Source organism: Neolamprologus multifasciatus, chromosome 15, assembly GCF_963576455.1.
Source record: "Neolamprologus multifasciatus chromosome 15, fNeoMul1.2, whole genome shotgun sequence".
Taxonomy (NCBI): Eukaryota; Metazoa; Chordata; class Actinopteri; order Cichliformes; family Cichlidae; genus Neolamprologus; species Neolamprologus multifasciatus.
In genome coordinates this window covers 3,875,115-3,903,002 of record NC_140453.1, presented here as the reverse complement: position 1 = coordinate 3,903,002, position 27,888 = coordinate 3,875,115, and the positions used below count along the sequence as shown (strand labels likewise).

At 41.4% G+C, this 27,888-nt stretch overlaps 1 protein-coding gene across 1 annotated transcript; it reads right to left on the bottom strand.

Annotated features, from left to right (window-relative positions):
• Positions 1 to 1,104: 1,104 nt before the first annotated feature.
• Positions 1,105 to 26,343, bottom strand: opn8b (opsin 8, group member b). Its single transcript, XM_085132810.1, has 4 exons — positions 22,361 to 26,343; positions 11,743 to 12,036; positions 11,028 to 11,356; positions 1,105 to 2,755 (listed from the first exon to the last, which is right to left on the bottom strand). Exons 1-4 carry the CDS (start codon positions 22,473 to 22,475, stop codon positions 2,399 to 2,401), a joined length of 1,095 nt encoding a protein of 364 aa, XP_084988936.1. The 5' UTR covers positions 22,476 to 26,343; the 3' UTR covers positions 1,105 to 2,398.
• Between the last annotated feature and the right edge of the window lie 1,545 nt (positions 26,344 to 27,888).

Genomic DNA, 27,888 nt, shown 5'->3' with positions numbered 1-27,888 from the left:
AAGAGACCTGTTTTATTGTGTTAATGTTGTCATTTTGAGCTAAAAATAAATGGCTAAATGATTTTTGTTTCCCATGTGTTGATATCACAAAGGATACGCATCTACTTAAATCAAATTCAAGTCAAATGGTTAAAAAAAATAATTTCACACACAAAAAAGAGCTAAAAAATTCACCACACTGGGAAGGGTGAAGACAACTGGGTCGCCCGGCCCTGGCCACGAGGTGTCCCTTATTTATTTCTCAGGGAGTTGGCAACCCTACCCGCAGGGGACATGGGAGAAAAAAAATTAAGACGGACCTTTGCGGGATCTCGCAAAAGTTTTAGCCGCATTCGTCGGAGGCCGCCAGCTCGAAGCCGACCGGGAGGTCGAGGCACGATGTGCCGGGAAAGCGGTGTTCCTCCCGGCTGTAGTAGGTCTCGACCCGTTAGCTTCAAGCTAGTGGGTGTCAGATCTCCGAAAACGTCGGAGCACTTTTGCATTTATGTGATTTCTTGTAAACCGAGCAGGTATCTGACGTTTACACAACTACATTCACGCTTCAAAATATCTTAAAAGTGTATTTTGTGACCCAGAAAGAGTATTAATACAACTAAGTAGCTGCCGCCATTGTTGGAATTCAACTTTTGCGAGAGTTTGTTTTGCGAGATCCCGAGTTTGTTTTGTGAGATCTCGCAAAAGTCCGTCTTAATTTTTTTTTCTCCCATGTCCCCTGCGGGGCTCCGTAGGATTTACAAAAAAACTCGACTGACGTAAAAACAAGATAAACTCCAAAGAGAGGGGTCCTGTCCCAGATGATGCTGGGCGAGACGCACTGGACCGAGATAGAAAGAGATACCAATACAGTACATGCTCACAACATGGGTGTTGTCAGAATCACTGATTAAACCATGCCATGTCAGGTTGCTGAAATAACAGTACAACACAATACGATACAAAACCCTAACACAATACCTACTTAACACATACGGTAACTGCCTGTGCTGTTCCTGAAATAAAATGTCAGTCAAAAATATGATTGTGTTTTTTTTCAGGAAAACCAGATCAAGTATCTCAAAATAATCACAAACCTATTCAAATACACACGTGTACATTGAACCTGAATCATTAAAGTGGACCTATCCTGCTCTTTACTAGTCCCGTATTTTTAATACCTAACTCCAGAGCTAGCTCTTGCTTTCCACATTTCCCAGTTCAAAAACGACCCTCCATTTAAGCCAGCTTTCTTTTGATTGGCTGCCGCTCTCAAATGTGCTACTGTTCTCGCAGTGAGATCTGTGTGTCTGAGATATGGAGGAGAATTAGGGCCACCAAAAAGAAAAAAAAGTGGGAACATCTTTTTTCTTCTTTTCCAGAATTCTGACTTTTTTTCTCAGAAAAGAAGAAAAAAGATGTTCCTACTTTTTCCCCCTGTGACCATGTTCTCTCTCTCTGACATCAAACAGATCCAAGAAAAGAGAAACAATTTGGACACTGAACATTTAGGACAGTGTTTTGGTTCACCAGGACTTCAGTTGAACCCAGTATTTGAAACTCTGGCCATGTTTAATTGAAGCATCCACTACCAAAATAGTTTATGTGACATGATCAGGAAAAGCAGAAAAGGTCCACTTTGAAGTAAAATCACCTTTTCTTTGCTATGATCAAGATTTTTGTTGTATTTTTCTGCGCAACCTTTGGTTTATATCTCACTTTTAAATGAAGGAGCCACCTTTCTCAACAATCATTCATTCAGTCTTCTTCACACTACTGGTTGGGACTTAAAGCCAGGGAGTGTAAAACAGGGATCGGCTATTCTTGGTTAAAAGTTAAAAGGGAACATCAGGCCGAAATGTGCCGAGTATTTGGAAACACTGGGAAAGTGTAGCATCTACTGAAAGTTTGTAGCATTTGGCTTTTATATCTATAAACTGGATGGAAAACAACCTTCCCCTATAATAATGCATTCCCACTGGTAACAGCCTGTGGGAAACACTGCAGTAAAATGTGGTGACAACAATAAAAAGATTGCCTCAGAGTGCACATTTGCACAGTTTGACTATATGTCGCAGTTGATTTTCTTCTCACTCCTCTGCCTCTTTCACATCTCATTGTGTTTGTGTGTATATGTAGTAAATAACAAAAAGATGTTTACTGTGGTGAGTTCTTCAAGGGCACGGGTGTGCTCAGCAGCTCTGTCTCTGAAACGTCTCTCATAGCAGGGTTTCACCAACTGTAAGCACAAATTTGACTCCATATTACAGCTTTTGTTGGCTCCACATCCACAGCATTTAATACATTGTGCAAACACATCCTCCCACATGTCATGGCCAGTCAGAAAAGAGCCAAGTGTTACCCTGCTGTGGTATAATACCACACACCATTTGGAAAGAAACAAACAAAAAAACAAACCAGTTTTTCAACCCAAAGTCACTGACTTGGATTCTGTGATCTCCTGCAAGGTAGATTGTGGTTGTTCTTTGAGCTTGATGCTAGCACTAACCATGTAAATATTGTTGTCATTGATCGTGTTGGAGACTTCGCATGGCTTACAACATAAACACAGCCACGACAGCTGATTGACCTCCCTTTTGAAGCTTTGGCTGAAGAAGTAGTAGATCACAGGGTTGTATACAGTAGAGCTCTTTGCAAACATGCACGGCAGCAGGCTGACTTCAGGTGGGATGGTGCTGCTGTCGCGGAAAATGGACCACAGGCTTACCAAACCGTAGGGTGTCCAACAGCCTATGAAGCCTATACTGATCAAAACAGCAATCTGAAATAAAACAGGAGGATAAAGTCAGCAAAAAACTGTCAAAGTCGATGAAAACAAAGGCAAGAATTTCATTGGATTATGATTAGGAGCGTCACTGATTTAGTTATAGTCATGGTTTGAAAAAAAACCCTATCAATTCTCAGGTTTTACATATTGGGACATAATAAGGATAATCTGGTACTTAGAAAGTCTTAAAATGAGGTAAATAACAACTTCAGGTAAACAGCAACACATCACATAATGCATCATGGCATTACTTAATAAAAACTAAGCCTAAATGCAGAAGCCGTGTGTGAAAAACTGACCAACCAAAGGACAATCAAACCATGGCAGCACAGCTTATGTTTGCAAATAGGGTCTGAGCAAACCATGTGACTTCTGGAACAATGTTTGGAGAGAGGAGACTAAACTGTAGATGTTTGGTCATGCAGCACAGCACCACATTGGTGAAAACCAAACACCTCATACCAACTGTCAACTGTCAACTGTTCATTTTCTTGCCACAGGACTTGGACAACTTGCAGTCACTGCAACCACCAAAGTGCTCTAGAGTCAAGGTTGAGGCCATTTGTCTGATGGAAAACCCAAATTAAATTCTGTGGTTTAACCTTGAAGGAGCTGTGCATAAACAAATACCTGCAAACCTCACTGAACTGAAAGAAGAGTGCGCCAAAATTCCTCCTCAGCATTGTGATAGACTGAAAAAGTCAGACAGAAAACCATTTGATGTAATTGCTGCTTAAGATGCTATAACATCAATGGTAAATTTGTATTTGTATAGCGCTTTTAGTCCCTAAGGACCCCAAAGTGCTTTACACATCCAGTCATCCACCTATTCACACACATTCATCCACTGGTGATGGCAGCTACATTGTAGCCACAGTCGCCCTGACAGAGGCGATGGGGTTTTCCTAATTTTTTGACTCACTGCTTCTGCACTGTTGCTTAGTTTTTGTTCAATAAATAATGACATGGTGTAATATGTCATGTGGTTTACCTAATTTTAAGACCTGATAAGGACTAGTTCTTTTTTAGTGCCTCTTAATTAAACCATAGACAGAAGGTATGCTTACATTTGGCTCCAGATTGTGACACTTGTGGGTGTAAAATGGATTGGCTTAAAGCATAGGTGTCAAACTCTGGCCCGCGGGCCAAATTTGGCCCGCAGCCTAATTACATTTGGCCCGCGAAGCCATACCAAATTACTATTAGAGCTGGCCTACTGGTATTATACAGCTAATATATATATATTGTTTAGTATTAAGCTTTGCTTGTTCCATATTCAGTTTTCCAGCAAAACTTATTTGAGTCCATAAGAAAAGATTCATTCTTATATCTGGAGGAAGATTTTTTTTTCAATAAATATTAATGTTAGCCCGCGACTTTGTTCCAGTTTTGAATTTTGGTCCACTGTGTATTTGAGTTTGACACCCCTGCCATAAGTCATTGTTGATTTTGTCTTCACTCTCCATCCGCTGCCAAGCTGCACCTGTGATTCTGCGGCTGCTCGCTGATGAGCTGACAGATAAGATCTTTTCTTATCCTCTGCATCCTTACCCTATCACCTCTGCCTCCCACAGGGCGCCAGCCTGCCCTGTTGAAACACTATTTTTTTTCAGTGTTTCAACTGAAAAAAATAGAATGCCATCGATCAAAAATAGAATGCCTTTGATCCAAAGTAGAATGCCTTTGATCCCTTGTGATGTCATCATCTTGCTGAGAGAAAAAACCCTTAAATAGGAGCTTTGCTCTGTTAAACTTTGCTGCTCAACAGACCTTGACCTGACAGTAAGCAAACCCTTTTGGAGAGTTTTGAGAGAATTTCGCATTACTTAGCAATTCACTGACCAAGCCGACACATTTCACCATGTCAGCCAACCCATCCTTCTGCTTAAATGAGCTTGGAATAGTTAAAGGGAGCATTTTGGGAAACCACTACAAGGTAGAGGCTTTCCTTGGAGAAGGGGGCTTTGGTATTGTAGCCAAATGTCGTGATACCATGACCAACCGAGCTGTGGCTATTAAAGTCAACAAGAGCGACCCTGATATTCTGCAACAGGCAAAACTGGAACTTTTCATCCTGGAGCAGCTGAGAAGGTTGGATCCAGATGCCGCCAACATTGTTCAATGGAACGGCTTTTTCCACGACGGAGAGCGGGTTTGCTTAAAGTTCGAACTCCTTGATCAATGCCTGTGGGACTATATAGGGGACCGGAAAAACCAGGGTCTCCCCATAAGCGAAGTCAGGCCAATTTTAGGTCAGCTCACAAATGCTCTGTCCCACCTGGGGTCTGTGGGAATAGTGCACGCTGACCTCAAACCTGGAAACATCATGGTTGTAAACCGCCATGAGTCTCCCATCAAAGTCAAACTTATAGACTTTGGCCTCGCATGTCCTGCGTCTGCAGTGATGCCTGGTGACCGTGTGGGGACGGTTGGTTATAGTGCACCTGAGGTTATGCTTGGCCTTCCTTATAACGAAGCATGTGACATGTGGTCTCTGGGGCTGGTAGCTGTGGAGCTTGGTACAGGGGTGCCACTCTACCCTGGAAATGAAGACTATGATGTTTTGAAATTCATCATAGAGACTCAGGGTCAGCCACCAGATCATGTTCTAGACTCTGGCGTGTACACTGAAGACTATTTCATTGAAGACAATGACAACCAACAGCGCTGGACATTTAAGACTGACCAACAATTTCAGTACGAGACAGGATATGAGTCCCTGGAGACAAGATACATAAAACTGACGCGTCTCGATGACCTCGAACAAGTACTGATGTTTAGAAGAGGACCTGAAAATGGCCAACGTTTGTTTGTAAGCTTAATTAAACAGATGCTGGCCTTGGATGCAAACCAGCGCATAACACCGTCGGAGGTTCTCCGGCATCCCTTTTTCAACCCTAAGAGTTCCCCTTGCATTGACATGAGTGCTGAAAGACCACAAAACCCGGTGGTCTTTCAGCACCCTTCAAACTTGAAATGCAAGAGATCAGAGAAAATCAACCGCAGTTTTCAAAACTCGGTTGAATTTTCTCAGCAAGTATTCGTCCACACATCAGCCAGCCCATCCTTCAGCTCAGATGAGCTTGAAATAGTTGAAGGGAGCATTTTGGGAAACCACTACAAGGTAGAGGCTTTCCTCGGAGAAGGGGGCTTTGGTATTGTAGCCAAATGCTGTGATACCAAGACCAACCGAGCTGTGGCTATTAAGGTGAACAAGAACCGCACTGATATTCTGCAACAGGCAAAAAAGGAAATTTTCATCCTGGAGCAGCTGCGAAGGTTGGATCCAGATGCCGCCAACATTGTTCAATGGAACGGCTTTTTCCTTGACAGAGAGCGAGTTTGCCTGAAATTTGAACTCCTAGATCAATGCCTGTGGGACTACATAGGGGACCCGAATAACCGGCGTCTCCCCATAAGTGAAGTCAAGCCAATTTTAGGTCAGCTCACAAATGCTCTGTCCCACCTGGGGTCTGTGGGAATAGTGCACGCTGACCTCAAACCTGGAAACATCATGGTTGTAAATCGCCAAGAGTCTCCAGTCAAAGTCAGACTTATAGACTTTGGCCTCGCATGTCCTGCGTCTGCAGTGATGCCTGGTGACCGTGTGGGGACAGTTGGTTATAGTGCACCTGAGGTTATGCTTGGCCTTCCTTATAACGAAGCATGTGACATGTGGTCTCTGGGGCTGGTGGCTGTGGAGCTTGGTACAGGGGTGCCACTCTACCCTGGAAAAAAATATTATGATGTTTTGAAATTCATCATAGAGACTCAGGGTCAGCCACCAGATCATGTTCTCGATCCTGGCGTGTACACTGAAGACTATTTCACAAAAGACAACTACAACTACAACCAACAACGCTGGACATTTAAGACCGCCCAAAAATTTAAATACGAGACAGGATATGAATCTTTGGAGACAAGATACATAAAACTTAAATGTCTGGATGACCTCGAACAAATAATGATGTTTAGACGAGGACCAGAAGATGGCCAACGCTTATTTGTCAGCCTAATTAAAGAGATGTTGGCCTTGGATGCACACCAGCGGATAACACCCTCTCAGGTTCTACGGCATCCCTTTTTCAACCCTGGCCTCTCCAACAGGTTCCCAAGTATCAACATTGAAAAACCATACAGAGTCAATCTCCAGCATGGCATCTTCCACCCTGGACAAAAGTGATAAAAACACAAACTGGGGTTGGAAAAGGATATTAACAGCAAATTACACTGGAAATATTAATTAAGCTGCTCCAATAATTAGCACTTTGGCTTTTTTTTTTTTTAATTTTCACTCCCCCCACCCCAACCAGTCGCGGCAGATGGCTGTCCCTTCCTGAGCCTGGTTCTGTCGAAGGTTTCTTCCTTTTTAAAGGGAGTTTTTCCTTCCCACTGTCGCTAAATGCTTGCTCATAGGGAATCTTCTGATTGCTGGGGTGGCCAAAACTCTAGGGGAACTAGCAATTCTTGTGAAAATTTAAAAAAAAAAAAAGCCTACCAATATTCAAAGCAGAGCAGCGGACAACTTACCATCACATCAGTCCTTTAATCCGACCTAAAACACCATGTTTACAGAAATAAATTCCATACAAATTGGAACTAAATTGTTGTTTTTGATTGTTTATAAATATATAGTGCTACCCTTCAGCCTCCTAGTAGACATACCTGTGTTATAAATGTGAAACTCCTCCGATTTTCAGAAAAGTTGACCTCTGACCTTGAAGTCAAGGTCACTGAGATTTAAGCTTCACAGAGATTTTCAGTAGATGCAACCATGGTATTGATTTGAAAAATCGACACAATCACAAACTTGGATGTCGACAGCGCCTCGCCATATACCAAAGATTAAGAGGTGTTTTTTTCTAGGTTTTTATAAAGATTACAGGTTCACAATATATCAATGTGTGCTCGACATACACTCATCCAATTTAAGATAGTTCATCGGGGGCATTGGTCCAGGGATAGACTGGCACACATATACCCAGGGGTGGACCCAGCCTGTATAAGGTGTGGGGGTGCCCCTGGTACATTGTTTCATATGTACTGGTCTTGCCCTTCTTTGTCCGCCTTTTGGAAATCTGTTTTCCATACCATGTCTGAAGTCCTGCAGCATCAAATTGAACCAGAGCCATTCTGTGCTATGTTTGGTGCGGTCCAGAATCTGAATCTGTCCAACTCCAGACTCAAAACGTTAAACTTTTCATTATTGTTGGCCAGGCGAGCTATACTGCTGAAGTGGAAAGACTCTTCTCCCCCCTCACACACGCAATGGCTAAAAGATGTAATGTCTTGTATGGATTTAGAAAAAATTAGATATACAGTTCGTGGGTCTAAAAATAAATTTTATAAACTGTGGTCCCCCTTTCTGGACTTCTTTGAAAGGCCCACAACTACTGTTACTGAGTAGTCCAAGGAACCCCCCCCCCCCTTGTTTTTTTGGGTTTTTTTTTGTTTTTCTCCTTTTATGAGTCTGTTTGTTGTTTTTTGCTTTTGTTTGTTTTGTTTTGTTTTTTTCTGTTTGTTTTTTGGTTTAGTTGGGCAGCAGGCTGCCAATTATTTGTTGTTTTAGGGGTTAGGGTGGGAACAAGATTGAAGTTTTGGAATATTCTGAAGCATTTTGTGTTATTGTATACATTGTATTGGAACCTTTGTCTAATAAAAAGACCTTTGAAAAAAAAAAAAAAAAAAAAAAAAGATTACTAAACACAAATAACACAATTGCCAACGCTATTGTCATTTTTGACAACGCTATTTTGATGTTGGCTGCCAGGACAGCTGCCGCCACACTGATGTGACACACTACAAATCAACTCTTTGATGCTCTGTGCTGAGTCTGCACAATAACCTGCACTTAAACATTCATTTAATATCACGTACACATATACACATACTGTCCCTCAAGAATACACTGAGAAAAAAGAAAGAATAACATTGAGACTGTAACTTTGCCATAAGTCATAGGTGTCAAACTCTGGCCCGCGGGCCCGTTCTCACTCCCGAGGCGTAACATGCCGACGTTTTGTCACGTCCCGCGGCGTTCCTGAGGAACGTGAAAGGAGACCTTCGGCGTTCTTATGGTACGCGGCGAGTTATGGGCGAAATCCAGTGCAATGACGCTCCCGCGGTAATAGACGTTCCAGCCCTGTATTCCAGGCCTAAACCTAACCTTATCCCTAGCCCTAACCATAACCTTTTTCCTGATCTTAACCAGGACTTTAATGATGTTAAATAGCGTGTTTCTAAGCGATTTGAAGAAAAAGAGCGAACATGTGTAGATTGAGTCCATACGGTTCTCATATTTCCTCATTTTTCCGAGGTCGTCATTTAGGAACGTGGTGGGTAGCCGAAAACGTAATATGTTGACGATTTGTCACCTATCGTAAAATGTTACGGTTTGGGAGTGAGAACGTGTTGCGAAGCCATACCAAATTACTATTAGAGCTGGCCTACTGGTATTATACAACTAATATATATATTGGGCGATCGTGGCTCAAGAGTTGGGAGTTCGCCTTGTAATCAGAAGGTTGCCGGTTCGAGCCCCGGCTCGGACAGTCTCGGTCGTTGTGTCCTTGGGCAAGATACTTCACCTACCGCCTACTGGTGTTGGTCAGAGGGGCCGATGGCGCGATATGGCAGCCTCGCTTCTGTCAGTCTGCCCCAGGGCAGCTGTGGCTACAACTGTAGCTTGCCTCCACCAGTGTGTGAATGTGAGAGTGAATGGGTGGATGACTGGACGTGTAAAGCGCTTTGGGGTCCCTAGGCGGGACTAGTAAAAGCGCTATACAAATACAGGCCATTTACCATTGTTTAGTATTAAGCTTTGCTTGTTCCATATTCAGTTTTCCAGCAAAACTTATTTGAGTCCATAAGAAAAGATTCATTCTTATATCTGGAGGAAGATTTTTTTTCAATAAATATTAATGTTAGCCCGCGACTTTGTTCCAGTTTTGAATTTTGGCCCACTGTGTATTTGAGTTTGACACCCCTGGCTTAAAGTTTTCAACAACGAGGTTAAATGTAGGGCTGGGTATCGTCACTGATTTCTAGAATCGATTCAATTCCGATTCACAAGGTCCCGAATCGATTCGATCCACGATTCGATTTAATTCGATTCGATTCACTTCGATTTGAATATGGGAAATTTTGACAGTCAGAAATATTATAATTCAGATTAGTACATTTACATATTTTTGTATCTATAAAAAGGAAGCTGACACACGCAAGACTTTATCAAAGGTGTGAGCGTCACAGCAGATGCATTTGTGTCAAAGTAGCTGAAGATAAAACACAGAAACACATGAAGGTGATTTTTCCTGGCCTGGCATTTTATAAAAATATTCTGCAGTACATCAAAAACGAAAGAAAACCATTAATCAACATATGAACATTACCTCTGAAGTTACAGCGGTTTTATTAGAGACACATAATTTTAAAAAGTTTAAATTTGTTCAGCATTGAACGGCAGAAATTAGGTTTTCTTTTCGGAAGTATATAAAACGGAAAGAAAAAAAAAGTCGGCCGATAGCGCTGTAAACAACGGTAGACTTGTGCATAACAAGCAAGCGAATAATGCAGAAAACAGTACAGAGAGAGAGAGAGAGAGCTGTGCCTCATGGTAGAAGCAAAACAGCAAAAGTCAGAGTGAATACATGACGATGTTTATGTGAAGCGTAGTTTGGATCTTCTTTTGCTGCTGGTTCGGTCAATATTGTTTGGAGAGACATCAAACTAACAGCTTTACAATCAGCGCATAAAGGGCGTGAACACAAAGCGCGGACCCGCCGACAGATCAGAATCAGCGGGCTGTCGGCTTTCAGCCCCGACTGTGAGAAATTCGACATCTAACTGATTCTGATCCGCGCTGTGTGTTTAAGTCTTTGTGCAGAATCCATGTTCCTGCTCTCATTTACTGTTTTAGCTGTTTGGTGGTTGTTGAAATTTTGTGAGATTTCACCAGAGATTCTGGCATTTCGGGCAAAATAAATTTGTATTAAAAAATCGATTCAGGATTTTAATGAATCGATTTTACGTAATCCAAGCCAGAATCGATTTTAATCGATAAATCGATTATAAAAACCCACCCCTAGTTAAATGTGCTTTTCAGTCCTAAAAAAATTAAAATGAACTGATTCTGAGAAAGGAATAGGAGGGAACTTAACTAACATCAAGCCATTGGTTGACCAAACCATAGGGTATAGTGCTGATTGCTGATTTAAAGCAAACTACAGTTTCAGATCTTTATAATCTTCAGTAAAGAGTGACTCACTAGTAACAGCCTCCGATGGAGCTTGACGATGTTGGGGATTCTGTGGCTGTTGTGCATCGACTTTTTGTAGGTGAAATAGAGTTTGATGGCGATGCCAAAGTAGCAGCAGAGGGTGATGACAGTAGGCGTGACCAGGTTGAAGAAGAACAGGGAGATAACAAAAGAGAATCCCTCATATTTCATCTGGCCCCAGGCAAGTGAGCAGGACAGGCCGAAGGGTTCTGGGCCGTATCGACCCCAGCCCGCTATGGGAAACAGAGCCCAGATCAAAGCATACAGCCAGGACCACAGGCACAGCATCTTCACCTTCTTCCAACTGATTTTCTCCCCTGCAGTGAGAAATAAAGAGAACATTTGTTTTCTCCTTCTTATATGCAGTTAAATGGCAGAGCTTAGATAAGATCCTATATTCCTTAAATCACATATCACATGCATAGAAATAATTTAGTTTTACTCTGTTACACAGTTACACTGAAAACAGGTTTAAACATATGGACGTGAGCGAGACATTTCTACCTTCAAACAATTAGAAAACAATGCGGATGGTATGTAATACAAAGGTAAGAAGATTTTTATTTCCATTAATTCTCTTTTATATTTGACAGCATGGCTCTTTTCTGTGAGCTCTCTGCCGGTTCTATGCATACATGAAAAGAGGCCGATGTGAGACGAGCATCTTTGGAAACAGTATTTTTGTCAGCCCTGAATTACTTACTAGGTGACTGCAGGTTGAGGGACACAATCAAGCGCACAACAGCCAAGATGGTGAGGTTCATGATGCTGGCCATGCCGAAGAAGAATCCTGCCAGGCCATAATAGACACAGGAAACATCTCCCCCAAGCCAGCGATGGCTCCAGGCAGACGCCACAGCTAGAGGGTACATGGTGACCGCTGCTCCCAGGTCTGTCATGGCTAGATTCACACTCAGCAGCTCCGGCGGTTTCATCCTGGACGACCTTTTGAATGCCACGATAAGGACTAGCAGGTTTCCCACAATGGAGAGCACAGCTGGGATACAGAGGAAGAGGAGAAGATGATATAATGAATAGAAGTCTAACTACACAAACACACATGCAAAGGTGTTTAAAGTGGCCGATGCCTTTGGATGCATATTAATCGTGCGGTAAATTACGTCAAATTTGTCCTTTAGCTATTAGATGATTTAACAACAACAATAATCAGCATTCACTGGCCTCGATTGCGGTACGTGTGAGGTCCACATTACTGTTCCCCTGTGTTTGAAGAAGTGCATATAAGCACATACACTGACACACAGGTTAAACACACAATGAGTGCATTAACAATGATCCTGATCTGTGTAAAGACACAAGACTCTGGATGGATGTTGGATTTGAGTGTGACCACACGGTCGTGACATCGTTTATTGAATCCACGGTAGAGGTTTAACTGAGGAAGGACAGCTTTACCCACTGGCTGCCTGCAAATGACGCACAATGCTAATCTTTTTAAACAGCCTCACAGCCCATTACAAAATGATTTGACCTTTTCTTTTATAATGGAAGGTAAAAGTCAGGCGAGCACCTAAGTGCAGCTTCAAGGTTTTTTATTACTAGTCAAAGGAGCTTGCAAAGAAAAGCGTCTGGACTTCTTTAAGTTACTTGAAGACGTTTCACCTCTCATCCGAGAAGCTTCTTCAGACTTAACACAGACTTAACAATGTGGTGTATGCTGTACAGTGCAGCGAGGAATGCCCAGACCTCTACATTGGAGAGACCAAACAGCCACTTCACAAGCGCATGGCACAACACAGAAGAGCCACCTCCACAGGACAAGACTCAGCAGTCCATCTGCATCTAAAGGTCAAAGGTCACTCTTTCGAGGATGCCAATGTTCACATTTTGGACAGAGAGGACAGATGGTTTGAAAGAGGAGTGAAAGAAGCATCTATGTCCACTATGAGCGACCATCTTTGAACAGAGGCGGTGGTTTACGACACCAACTCTCTTCCATCTATAATCCAGTTTTGAGATCCCTCCCCAGACGCCTTAACGCCCACTCACATCCTGGGCCATCTGACCTCAGGAATTCGCATGATAAGGTGGGGCCAGGTTTCACAATGAACTCACCTGAATCTCTGGCTGATTGGGACCCACACCCAGTTACACACCTTGGCTCAGGCGATTAGAGGATCATCAGGGGGTCCTTTTGTCCCCCTGTGGGGGGATACTCCCAATAGGTTTATATCTGGGACTCTCCACCATTTGACCTTAGAACTGAAGAAGCTTCTCGGATGAGAGGTGAAACGTCTTCAAGTAACTTAAAGAAGTCCAGACGCTTTTCTTTGCAAGCTCCTTTGACTGCGATGATCTGGATGACTGAGAACCTTCACAGACATTTTTTATTACTAGTTTACACGCTTAGACCACAATTCAGAGATAAATACGTCACTTTTTACTCCTCTATATTTATTTATTCTCTTCTGTAAAATAATTGCTGCAAAATCACATCTGCAGCACAGTTTAAAATAAATAAATAAATAAATCCATCAGTAGGAAAACGTTACAATGTACTGTTTTAAAGGAAGGAATTTTCTTTTTTGGTATCTTTTGACCACACGTTGATTTTTTCCATTCTCTATTTACAGAAATCTTAATGAAATCTTAAAAAAAATGGATAAGGTAGTGTTAGTTGTTGTTTCTGACTCTCTTCTCGTCTCCCTGCATTTCTGGAGCAGACGTATATAGCCCGGAGATAAGGTGAAGCATTTTGCACATCAGTTTCCACACCTCAGGCAAATCTGTCTCATTAAACTCACTATGACATTTGCCTCATTAAACCTTTAGGGGATTCTTTTCCTGATAAACACAAGATGTTTTTGAAATAGGCCAACCAGCATCTGACCATAGCCTGAAGAAATATTCACATCTACCGTTTGGTCTAAAGGCCAATAAGGATATTACTTAAAACATTGTACGTCTATTTGAGCTATCTGAACAATGCAGTTTTTATCACACTGTTAAATATTCACATACCTCTGATTTCTCAGTAATACAGAAAACAACCACAGAAAGAAAACCATAATGTTAGGGCATTGGCAGGCGCTCAAAGCTGAAAATAACAGAACTTATTTCTTTCACATTTCAAGCAGAAAAAAGTCGTGATTACGTCAGACACAGATTACCTAACGCTCTATGTTTTTATCTCTATTGCCTCTCTTTTGTTCTCCTCAGCACAATTCCACCATTATATCTCTCAACATGTGAGCTTGACCTTGCGTAGCAACCTTGCACATGAAGAAAGTTTGTAAGACTGTAAGCTTTTATCACAGGAGTGGGTGATTTGATGAATTTCCTGCCAGATACGTGAAATTGGTGAACGTATACGGTGATTATTGCTGTGATTAGTGTAGAAAGAATAACCTAGCTTCTGTTTTTGGCAGAGAACAAAAGGACAACATAGGTTTAAAAAAATCACAGATGAGGGGAAATAACCATGGTGATTACACCTCTTCTCAGAGATGGGATTTTTTAAAAGGAGGCACAAATATTTGTTGTTAGATCAGCTTTTGATGCTGGTCTCACAGTCATGGTAAAGCAATGGCTAAGAGAATGAACTGATGAGGATGGATAATATCTAAAATGAAAAGTGACAATAAAATCTTCTATAGGGGAGGAGAGAAGTGTACGCATCGTGCTGAAGTGCTTTTAAAGTGCTCACGTATAATCAGCTTTCTTCACAGCCTCCGCAGTGTTACATACATTTGGATCAATGCCCGTGTATTTCAGAGAGATCGTTTTCCAGTGCACTTCATATGCTTGACATCAGCTGTCATGACAACACCTGCAGACTGTTAGGTGGTATTCACCTCTAGAGCAGTAATAGAAATGTGACTGTGAATCCATTAACTGATGTCAAAAGGTGGAGAACATGAAAAATGTCCAGATGCTGAATGATGACCTGCTGAGCTTCAGGCTGTGATTAGAGCTAGCCTATAGAGGGCCACGTCTGCTCCTTGGCTTGAAGATTAAACAGTTTCCAGAGGTGAGGATTATTCCTGAGCAACCTCAGCTTAGAGCACTGTGTACTTTCCTCTCACTCTCTTCTACTGTGGGTAATCTTGTTAACCGTAAACTAGAACACCAAGAAACTCCTTTCCTGCACCTGCTTCTGTCTTAGGACTACTATAATGTTGCAGAAGTCCATTTTCTTAAGAGGAGTTCAGCATTATGGCCGCATATATTTTTAAAATCAGACATCATGAGTGAGAGGTCTTGGTGGCCGGGAATCGGTCTGCCAGGGGCTCTTATCCTGGCCGACCAGCGTGTCTTGGATCTCCTGGGCAGATCCAGGACACACTGGAGAGATTATATCTATTCTATTCTATTCTATTCTATTCGATTATACCCTCTGCAGGCCTACTTGTTGTTCCTAGAGTATTTAAAAGTAGAATGGGAGGGAGAGCCTTCAGTTTTCAGGCCCCTCTTCTGTGGAACCAGCTTCCAGTTTGGATTCGGGGGACAGACACTATCTCTACTTTTAAGATTAGGCTTCAAACTTTCCTTTTTGCTAAAGCATATAGTTAGGGCTGGACCAGGTGACCCTGAATCCTCCCTTAGTTATGCTGCAATAGACGTAGGCTGCCGGGGGATTCCCATGATGCATTGAGTTTTTCCTTTCCAGTCACCTTTCTCACTCACTATGTATTAACAGACCTCTCTGTATTGAATCATATCTGTTATTAACCTCTGTCTCTCTTCCACAGCATGTCTTTTATCCTGTCTTCCTTCTCTCACCCCAACCGGTCGCAGCAGATGGCCCCGCCCCTCCCTGAGCCTGGTTCTGCCGGAGGTTTCTTCCTGTTAAAAGGGAGTTTTTCCTTCCCACTGTTGCCAAAGTGCTTGCTCATAGGGGGTCATATGATTGTTGGGTTTTTCTCTGTATCTATGAAGCGCCTTGAGGCGACTTTTGTTGTGATTTAGCGCTATATAAATAAAATTGAATTGAATTGAATTGAATTGAATTGAATTGAATTGAATTGAATTGAATTGAATTGAATTGAATATCTCACAGCTGGCCTGGGAATGCCTTGATGTTCCTCCGGATAAACTGGAGGAAGTGGCTGGGAATAGGGAGGCCTGGGATTCTCTGCTTAGGCCCCTGTGACCCGGGCCCTGGATAAGCGGAAGATGGATGGATGGATGAGTGAGAGGTGGATCAAGACACTTATAGGGTAGTAATTTCTCAGTCACAGGTTCAATAAGCCCTAAAGGATAACCTGCTTTTTTTCTGTTTTACTCTAAATCATACTGGAGGTTACAACATGAACATAATGTTTATTTAATAAGAGTTGAAACAAGCAATTAAACCATAAACTGATTAGAAAGATTTTTTATTGAGGTTTTAAATCAAGCGATGAGCCATTTCCCGACTTTCCTTGACTTCATACAATATTTCGCCCACCTACTGGCTGTTAGATAGCAGGTATACATTGTTTTCATATAACGTTCATGCCCTGTCTCGCTAAACAAAATATTGCATTGGTTTTTTTTGCTGGAAGCAAACTCAGGGAAACAACCAGATGACAAAACTAAGAGCATAAATGCACTTCTGTGTATATCCAGCACTGAGACATACTCCTTCGTCGTGACGGGAGATTCTCTGACAGTCTCCCTACACAAGAACTCTTGAGTTCATGTAGGATCTCCTTTGGGACTTTTTAAGCTCAAAGCCCAGTGACCGATCAACTTCCAGCTCACTGAAAATTACTTTCAAATGGCTTTAACTGCTCTCTGCAAACAAAAAAGAATCAATGGCGACATGTAACATCATCCCATATGTCTGCAAATAGAGTTTGTCTTAGCTACACACCCACTATCTGTTTAGAAAACCCACATTATAACCAGTTATAATACAAATGAGGGAAGGGTTGTGAAATACAGACACACAGTCACATTAATTCCACCACATCAGTGATCAAGCCCAGGGAAAATTCTGTTTTACCACTTGCTTTATGGGTTTGGTTGATGGTTAGAAGAAGAGTGCGTGCATAATGTTGTGGAGGGAAATAAAAAGTCAGACAGGATCGTGAGTTTGAAGCTGAAAATTGTATAGGTGACAATGAATGTGCATATGCCCCACAAGTTAGATGTTAGTTACACGAGAAAGAGGAATTCTACACTAACTTGGATGAAGTGGTAGAGAGTGTTGCCAGGGGGAGAGGGTGGTGATGGTTTAAGAAGACAGAGGCAGAAGGATTTCTCTCCTCAACAGATGGTAGTGGATTTTTTTCTGTGGTGAACACATGCTTCAAGAAGAGGGAGGAACATGTGATGTGTAAGAGTGGAGGCCGCTGGACTAAATCCTGGAGAAAGTGTAATGTGAAAGAGAAAAAGGGACTGCAAGCTGGTGTGAGGGAAGAATGTAGCTCGGCAGCTAGACCGTAGTCTGTAGGACGACTCTGGAAGGAGAGGAAGTGAGGTTAGCAAAGGCAAGAATTCAATGGAGGAGGTTGAAGAAGGTAAAATGTTACACAGAATAGTTGGTGGTAGGTAAGAGATAACAGATGGCTGGGACAGTACAACTGAAGTGGTGAGAGAAACTGCCAAGAAGCTGTTTTGTGTATTTTCTGAGCAGAAGGAAGAAGACTTGGTGGTGGAACGAGGCTGCACAGGAAAGTATTCAAAGGAACAAGTTAGCAAGGAAAACGTGGGATAGTCAGGGAGATGCAAAAAGTATACAGGAGTACTGGGAGGCTATGCACACAGCAAAGAGAGGGGTGGCAAAGAAAAGGGCTTTAAGTGCGTTGTATGTGGACACTATGAAAGATAAAAAAGATTTTTATCAATTGGCTAGCAAGAGATTGAACTGGAAAGGACGTGCAGGAGGTTAGGGTGCTTAAAGATAGAGGAAGGAATACTTTAAGGAGCTGATGAACGAAGAAAATGCGAGGAGCCCTCACTTCCTCCTGACTAATCCTCTGCACTTCCTGATTCAGTAACTGCAGAGGATTAGTAATGAGGAAGTGAGGGCAGCTATGAAGAGGATGAAAAGTGGAAAGCTGGTTGGTCCAGATGCTGTAGAGCTATGGAGATGTCTAGGAGAAAGCACAGTGGACCAGGTTGTTTAACACTGATTCCAGTTTTTATGAACAAGGAGGATGTGCAAAGCTGTAGGAGCTACAGAGGGATTAATGAGCCATACAATAAAGATATGAGAAAGAGTTGTTAAAGCTGCGCGGTGCACTGTCTTCTTTCAATATGGAGAAGGTTTGGACACGTGCAGATGAAGCACATGGATATAATGGACAGCGGATGCTGAGCATGGAGCTGCCAAACTGAAGGAAAAGAGGAAGACTGCACAGAGATTCATGGATGTAGTGAAGGAATACATGCAGACATGTGACAGAGAGGATGGGGTGAGGTGGAGGCAGATAATCCAGTGTGGTGACCCCTAAAGGGAGCAAACAAAAGAAGAAGCAGTAGGTTTGACAACATGTGATGTGAGAAAGACCTGTAGAGATCCAACTGCAGCAGCATTTGTGATCTATGTATACACACAGGGGTAAATGAAAAGGGGTCAGTTATATAGTGGTATGACAGCCCTTACTGTTAGATTTAGACAGACAGATGAAGAGGCTGTCTAAATCTAATCCATACATGGCTTAATAATGGTCTACTGGTACAGCATCAACACCCAGGAGAAGAAGTAACAGCGTGTTTTATATTTAGGGTGACTTTTGCTTAAAGGTCACAACATGGGACAATGTAAAGACACAGCTCCTTTTTTTTTCAAGGGTACAAAGTTGGATGATTTTATTTGAGTTAAGCTACAACATTAATAGAAAGGATGGGAAGTTCTAAGAGTCTTCCTCCCACTGCACTGTCGCTTTTTGTTTGTAAAAATTGTAAAAAGATTTTTAAAAAAATGTAAAAGCACATCTGCATGGATACACCTGTGGATCCTTGACTGTAGCTTCCTTGGCAACCATTTGTCCACCAGACTGAACAGACTGAGGAACTAAAACATCCTTCAATGTGGAAAAATGAGACTGACATCCAGGTCACAGGAAAAAACAGAGGACAGAGGGAACAAGGAGGTGCAAATTACAGAAATGAGAAAATCCCTTTGTGGTCCTGTCGTTGTGATTGTCTGCCCCACCTAAACTGCATCTGCCTCTGCTTTTGTTTAATCATCCCTCTGTGTCTGTAGTCTTGTTCATGGTGTTTCATGCTGCTCATCAGATGTTATCTCTGACTCTTTTAGTATCCTTAACTGTTCGTGTAAGTCAAATCAATGGTCATCCTTTTGTTTGGGTCCCCTGTAGACCTCGCCCTGGTAAAGGTCTTTAGTGTTTAACCCTCACAGATAAACACAGGATCCTTTTGTTTCTAAGCAGGCACACTTTAAACAACGCACATAGGAAGAGCTCATTTGAATCCAAAGGGAATTAATTTTCTTTTTTTAATCTTTGGCCATTCTGCACCAGAGATGGGCAGTAACGCGTTACTGTAATCCGATTACTTTTTTCAAGTAATGAGTGAAGTAAGGGATTACTATTGCAAAAACAGTAATTAGATTACCGTTACTTTCCCGTAGGAACGCTGCGTTACTGCGTTACTAAAACGTGATTTTTTTGCGAGAATGTCTCATGACAGTGACGTAAGCGAGTGCGACGTTCGTGACAACAGCTGTGTGCAGATCAACAATGGATCATATATCGAGTGCGGGAGAGAGTATGAGCGTGCAGCGTTTAAAGCGTGGAAGTACTGACCTTACTTTGAGTTTGATTCCATAAAAAGTGACAAAAACATTAGTGTCCGTTGTGCGTGGGAAGAAAACTTCTTTTTAAAGCAAAAAAAACCCCCCTAAACCTCCAAGCAAGCTCCGAGTAGCTACGATGTAATGGGAAATTCACAGAGAAACTCGCGGATTCTTCCACTGACCGCGGCACACCTGCACCAGGGTAAACCTCCGCCTACCCCACTCCTGCTATACAGGTGAAAATAGAGCAAAGGGACCGCTAGTCTTTGACTTTTCTGCTGTGTTTTACTTGCATCTATTTGAAAGAGTGAGTGCAAACACATAAAAAATATATATATATATTTTATGTGCTAGAATGTGCAGAAAATAGGTTTAAATATTAAACTAATTTCTTCCAGTCAGAGAATGTTGCATATAATTAAATTTTTGCTTGATGCATAAAGTTAAAAGATTAAAACTAATAAAACAAGTTTTAAAAAGAGACTTTTCCATTTGATTACATTTTGTATGATGATTATGCAGAAAGTAGAATTGGGCTGAAAGATCTATCACTTTATCACCTATTCAGGTTGTAAATCGTGTTTTTCAAAAGTAACTAAGTAACTAAGTAATTAATTACTTTTGAAAATAAGTAATCAGTAAAGTAACAGGATTACTTTTTGGGGGAAGTAATCAGTAATTAGTTACTGATTACTTTTTTCAAGTAACTTGACCAACACTGTTATGCACAAAGTCAAGGGTGTAGACACTGTGTGGGAACATCAGGATAAAGGGACTGTACTACAAACAGTTGGAGTAGAATGGTTTAGAATAGGAAGTCAATCAGATTACTTTATTGCAGCTGAAGCTAACTTGGTCTTCTATCATTATTAGGGGGGGATTCAAACTGTTACTAAACTTTTCTTAGCCTTTTTAGCAGCTTTTATGAGTGTGCACATGGACATCTCCCTGCACTCGTCTGCTGTTTTTCTGTTCCTGTGATGGGACTATGACTTCAATCAATGGATATGATTTGTCTGTATTTGTGTGAAATTTTCTGGGAAGAACCTTGCCTCATAACCAGAAGCAGAGCGATAGTGTCGGGACTGATTTCAGTGGTAATGATTGATGATTGATGACTGAACAGAGATGAAATCAGACCAGGCTTTGTTTTAATCATCCAAGATCAAAACACAGCACGGTTGATCTTTCTCTAACTTCTCTTAGCTTGCATTATTTATCCATCTTCGCTGTAGCACAATCTGTCAGACTACAGACTACAGCTCATCTATGTTTTTATCTCAAAGCATTGCTGTCCTCCCAATCCCACCACGTCACCACCTAAAAAACACATGAAAGGCCGGCTACATTCTGAAATCATGTTTGATTTAAATTTCTAAATGCAAAATGCAGCACAAAAATAAGGCACACGTTTCTCATGCTGGATAACAGAAAGATCAACAGGGAAGACCTGCAGGTATGAGGTGACTGTGGTCCCCAAACAGAACAACTACACCAGCTGTTTTTGTCCATTAGGAGAACCAATTCAATACATCAAACCTCAAACATTTGGATTATGAACCTCTGCTGCTTTGCTTCATAAATCCTGCCATCAGTGGATGAAAAGGTCGGTGGTCTTTGTCCTCGGCTGCTATTCTCCACCCTCTATTATCAATCTATCAGTCTATCTTTGGTTGTGCAGTAGACTTACTGCCCAATGATGCAGTTCCAGGCAGATAAACTGTGCCAAAAAGCAGGAGGATGACTGAGTCTCTGTGCTTCTGTCCGTCTTATTGATCAGGAGGTCGCAGTAGCTTTGTGGAGAAACGAGCTGCATACGATCAAACTTGATTAGCTTTGCTAAGGATGTGAAAAGCCACTGCACGCATTTGGAGCACCTTGAGGAGCAGCATCCTCTCTGACCTCCGTTCATTGGTGACAGGCAGGTAATGATAAGTGAATGATGGTAGTGTTTACCTCGGCCTCGTCCATGTCTGTCACTGTAATATAATATCCCAAACATAAGTAGTAATAACCTCCTCCACCCCCATCCTGAAGACTGTAGTTTTTCTTTTAAATAAACTATTTTAGTAAACACAGAATCTAATATCTTATATAAAGGGCGGCATACAAGGTTGAAGACTTACTTCTGTCACTTAGGATTATTCTGAAGGTTATATTATATATTCTCTGAACCTAAGACCACTGTTCTCCTTACCTGACTGTACCAAACAGACACAAAAAACTTACTCTAACCTTGTAAATGACGGTGTGGAGGGTGGGTGTGGGAGATTTCAGATTTAAGCAAAACGTTAGGTCTCCTGTGACTTTGCAAAACGTCTGTTTTTCGGTCCGCTGACTTTATTCTGTTCTGCACGCATTTTCAGTATCATGAGATTATATATATTTCCCCAGTATTTTCTCAGAAAGCTGCTTTGAACCCATGTGCGCAAAATGGATTATTAAAAAAAGATCACGTTCTTTTAAATCAGTTTAGTCTCCAAAGCCGGGAGAATAAGTTAATGCTATTGAAGAGTATATTCCCAGACAGGATTAAGATGATCAGAGATGGGAAGCATTCACAAACCATAAACTGTCATTGTTTCTAGTTTAAGTGCGATTTTCAACTTACTTAAGACCAGCAGGTAGCAGCCCGTGCCGATGTCCAGCGCCGGTGATAAAGCAGATGTGTACTTATCCATGAAAACAATGATCAGTAACCAAGATAAAAGAAAAGTGATCCTCATGCGATCCCGATGAAGGGGAGAAGAGTCAGACTGCTGCTGCTGCTGCGCTCCGGTGTCAGAGGCATCTGTCCTCAGGAATGAAGCTGAGACGAGTACCGGCTGAAGCCTCGTGCCTGCAGCCGGCGTGTGTTGTCAGGGTGATGATGCGTAAAGAGAGGATCATCCAGCATCTCCAGTGCCGTGGTGTCACTGAGCGTTAGATGTCAAAACGGGAAAACAGGTTTATGTTAGCTTCAGGTTGAGTTAGGTGGGAGTGGAGAGAGTATGGGAGCTAGCCAGAGACCACAAAGTAAATAAATAAATATACAAGCAAAAAAAAAACCCTCAACAAATACATTTTACCAATTAGACACAAAATATCCTGTTCTCAGGTTTTGCTTTGTTGTTTTCAGTGAAGTATTTGAAAATCCCCTTTATGTAAATGGAGTCAACAAAATATTTATTGTATCTTCTTCTGGTAGAACAAAGATAATTGTTTCTGTGTAAACAAGATAAGAAAAAGTTCCCCAAAATAAACACAAATACATACAAAATAAATACAAAAATAAATACAGAAAACAAATACAGAAAAGGGACTAATTTCAGCTATCACTTTTAGGCTGATAGACATAAAAGTTGAGGCGCTAGAGCAGGGGGCAGCTGCCCCCCTTGCCCCACTGTAGATCCGGCCCTACAGTTAACTTTTGCTTACTCAGAGTAAGACTACAATGTAAAATTACACAACACGAACTGCTATAATATGTAGCACGAGATCCATTAATAACTAGCACAATAGATTTAATAGCTTAATCGTTGAAATGCTAATCGTTAAAGTGGTGGTTAAAATTACCAAAGTAATCTTGCCTCTGTACATAATGTATTTTAAATAAACTTTTGTATAAACTGTTTTCAGGGGATGAAAAGTAAATGTACAAAATACCATTTTTTTAAATATTAGAATTGTTTTAATAGTCAAGTAAACGAACATGAGTCAGTTGAGCTAAAGCCAGGGTGGCAAATTCTGGGGGAGTCTTTAAAATACTGATATACTAACATGTCCCAACCCCCAAAAGAAAAAAAATCCATCAACATAAATATCTTGTGCTGCTGGCACGAGGGAATCTTAACCTGGTGAATATCACAGTGATTCCCCTGCCAGTGTCAGACGCCCTCAGACATCGGTGCGTTGGTGGGTCTTTGTGTCCGGGGATGGGCGTCCAGGTACACACCGGCTCACTCCTTGGTTGCTGCTTATCGGGGCCTTGAGCCTGGGGCTCGCTCGGGCCGCTGAGTGACCCCTCATCTGGGACTCTCCTCAGCTCTTTCTGGGATAGTGGCGCGGCTGCCCCTCTGTTGGTCTTCCTTGGTCTCTTGTGTTCTGAGGGCCTCTGGATGTCTGGAGTTTTGATCTCCTCCATACCTGCTTCATGCCCTGGAGGACGGGGCTGTGGCCCCCCCACACCCTCTAACAGATCATTACATGAAGGAACATTTAAATACAAGCGCGTTTATGCTCACAGGCGTACACACGGGTGCTCACACACGCAAACTACACCCTTTTTGGCTCCTACTTTAAAGCACACTGTGCTGTCGATCTTACGTGCTGCACAATAATGTTTAATATTTAGTATTTACTGTTATATTCACATATATCATCGTGATGTTGTTTATTCTATTGCTCTAGTTTCCTTCTGCTTGTTTTCTTTTTTCTTTCTCCTCAGGTAATCCAGGAAAAGAAAAAGAGGGGAAAAAAGGACACAAAGACAAAGGTGATGAAGCAGATTTTCATTGTCTTTTCTCTCTATCTCTTTTCTCCTTTTTCTTTCCCTCTCCTTCTGTTAACTTTCTTCTGAACTTTTCTTCTTGTTTTTCTTTCCCGTCCCCGAGTCCAGTCTGGCCTGATTACAATAATGTAGAATAAAAATAACTAATAAAGATCAAATAAACTATGACAATCAAGTGGACCAGTATAGCAAAAGGCCCACTTGGGAAAGTAAATCTGTTGGGCATTTGTCTTGGCCTTCAGACAATAATTCTGATTGCTACAGTGCCAGACAGGACACACACACACACACACACACACACACACACACACACACACACACAAAAAAGAATATCACAGTGATTCAGAGGGGAGAATAGAGGTTAGCCAAGCTTCTAAAGAGGAGAGGGTAACAGTCTAACTCAATCTTACTCTGTTGGCAGGGAAACTAGATGAGGACGGGGTGTCGACCCTGCAGGCGAGAGCCAGAAGGTGAACAGGTGGTAAGTGGTAAGCAAGCATAGAGATGGAGATGGTATCAAGCCCGTAGCATGACATAATTACCAAGGGGGTTGTCTTGGATTTTGTGGGGTGGCAGTACTTATTTCTCAATCTTCAAGGAAGGCAAGGAGGCCGGATACTTTTTTCCTGTTCATTTCCAGGTGACAAAATGCATCAAGCAGCTAATACTACCCCAGCAGTATTAGCTGGGGTAGATTGAAATTGCTTTCTCCTTTTTTCAGTAGAGAAAAACTCATAGGTGTCAGTGTAAATCTGAATCTGCATGCATTGCACGTGTAGAGACTTCAGCATATAATATATTAACATGAAACATTTTTTGGAACATTTTGTTGCTCTTTGGGACAATTAAAGAGAAATGGTAGTAGAGGAGAAAGTTCAAATGGGATTTTGACAAAAAAAAGACAAAAAGAGATTTTATCCTCTGACTGCTGTTTCTTTGTGCTTTCTCTTATCTTTTCAGTCCCTACATTGCTGTCGGTACCAGCAGTAGATAACTGTCTGCAAATCTATTGTGGAGACCAGGGTTTTAATAGTTTTGCAATTTTCATTAGTTTTTATTTTTATTTAGTTTTGACTTCAGATTTTCAATTTTATATCAGTTTTAATTAGTTTTTACCAATTGTTTGCTAGTTTAGTGTGGTTTTTATTTTTTTGAAAATCCTTAGTTTCAGTTTAGTTTAGATTAGTTTCAGTTATAGTTTTAGTTGTGTTTGCAATAATTAAGTGTAACAAAATCCCAGTTTCATCATATCAGTCATTCTGCTCATCCTTGGGTATGTTGCTATTCCAGCTACCATACTGCACCCTGCACAGGTCTCCTGTCTGTCGCAGGGCTAACACGCAGAGACAGACCACTCACATTCCCACCTATGGGTTCTTTAAATAAATAAATAAATAAAGGCAGATGAACAACCATTGATACCAGGCAACTATAAAATGTATATCTTGGCCCCAATGAGACTATTAACTCTCGCAGCACCGGGTGTTCGTAATTTTGGTTCAAGTGAATTGATAAACTTTTTGAAGGTAATTGACTCACACAGTTGTGTAGATATCCCCGTCCTGTTGTCTCGGGATGCATCACGCTGCCTTGCCTGGGGTTAGCTTCTGTTTTCTGGGGATGAGGGTTGAGTGTGCTCCCTTACCTTCTCAAGGTAAGCTAGGTTAGCCTTCTTGTGTGAGCTTTTCAAGTGCACTTTAAGGTTTGTGGGATTTTTTTCCCTTTAAAAATGTCCCTCATAATTTGTCTGTTTCCACTACAAGACACTTGCTTTATCCAAAACACAGTCATATTCAAAGTAATCCCAAATTGGACTCTGGCGCTTTCTCCCGACTTTTCCTGACATGATTCTGCGCGTGGACGGAGCAGCGACACAGACAGACGACTCGACTAACGTGCTGCCACCTGCTGGCATAATGAGACACAGCAAGAAAAAAACCTGGAAACTAAACTTCATTTTCACCCTTGACTATTGTATGACACGCACACATCAATGAAAACTAAACACATTTTTGCTATAAATTCAGTTAATTTTAGTTAGTTTTGTGAACACTCATTATAGTTTTAGTTAGTTTTCCTTTTTTTGTTTTTATTTTTATTTCCGTTAACGAAAATAACCTTGGTGGAGACTCAATGACCCTGACACTCCTCAGACAGCCTGTCACACATGACATCCATGGCAGGGTAACATGCAAAAGTAATATTTTAGTGCTGCTCAGGGGTGTGAAAATATTTTTCTTTTTGTCCTGTAGAGACTAAAGGACATTACAAACGAGTTATTGTTGTGTCATTGACTTGTTTGTATTTGTATTTGTGAATTTGAGTAATCAGTGTTGAGTGTTGTCATGTAAATAAGTTGCCATAGCTACAGGGAAGATATTTAAAACCATGTTTAAGTGGTTACAGTTAATAAATAGAGACCAAATGGGATTCTCCCAGCACTGCTGCCTCATTATGTTGCATCACATTATTTTTAACAACTAGGACTGGTGCATATCAGAGCCTTCAGGTTACAAAAATACTGAGGCAACCATAAGAGGCTTAGCATGAATCTGTTGCACCAAGATACCCTGTGGATCTTTCAAAGCATGGCCTTTTTTACTTTTTCTTAATTTTCTTTTTTAAAATTTTGGCATTCCTTCATTAAAAAAACTGTTTACCCTTAAGGTTAACGTAGGAAGTATGTACATTTGTGCCCATCTCCCTTTCCTTTTAGTAGCTTTCAAGGTTTCATAAGGCTGACAGTCAATTAAAGCTACAACTGTAACAGCAGAGATCCCAAATCTCTCTGCTTCTACAAAGCAAACAGTCGATAACTTCTTGCACTTCTTTTCTGTTGCCTTAGAATTGAAGATGCTCTTATCCACTGTACATCTTTGCATGAATAATGAATTAAATTATTCAGTGTACTGAGTGTGCTCCAGCTTTAAGAAGCTGCCATTATGGACTTGATTAAACAATGAATAAACCCACACATCCCCGATGGCATGGAAATCAGTTTGAGTGGCTGGTGAAAACTGGAGCATTAAGCAGCACTATATGCAGACGTTTGAACCTTTATTCACACCCTGGCTGCAATTTGTGCACAATGCAAATTTGTAGGCAACAGTGGGAACATAACTGTCTTCCACTTGATTTAAAGATGTCAAAGCTAAGAGACAGCCAAGCTGTCTCTTAGCTTGGCTGTCTCTTAGCTTTCACAGCATGCTTGTATTACAAGCATGCTGTGATGCAAACAGCACTTTTATCTAAAAAACAGCAACAACAAAATCTATGTATCATGCAAAATCCATGGGGCGTAGTGTGCAGGCAACAACAAGGTAAAAATATGAATACAACACAAGGCAGAATTTGCTGATGGACCTGTGATATGAGTCAAATTCAGCAAAGGATTTTTGTGAGTTTGCAGTGGACAAGGATGTTCATAAGCGTGTTTCAATACAGAGGAAGTGGCTGATATCCTGATTGCTAGTTTAACACTTATTTAACAGAATTATAAATTATTAAGTGTGTATGATGTATATGTTATAAATGTAGCCTGTCGAATCTATTCTGATTATAACATCTGCAAAGTTCAGCGAAGTCTGTTTCTCTTCTTAAACTGATTACAGGGTGATTAGAAAATAGTGACCATGTTGGATATAATGAAT

Bases quoted from the DNA above. Each gene is read 5' to 3' on its own strand.
- opn8b (XM_085132810.1), bottom strand. From the start codon at position 22,475: ATGAGGATCACTTTTCTTTTATCTTGGTTACTGATCATTGTTTTCATG. The intron at 11,357-11,742 runs GTAAGTAATTCA...TTCTCACTGCAG, and splicing joins CCTCAACCTGCAGTCACCTA to GGGAGAAAATCAGTTGGAAG. The intron at 2,756-11,027 runs GTGAGTCACTCT...GTTTTATTTCAG, and splicing joins TCCATCGGAGGCTGTTACTA to ATTGCTGTTTTGATCAGTAT.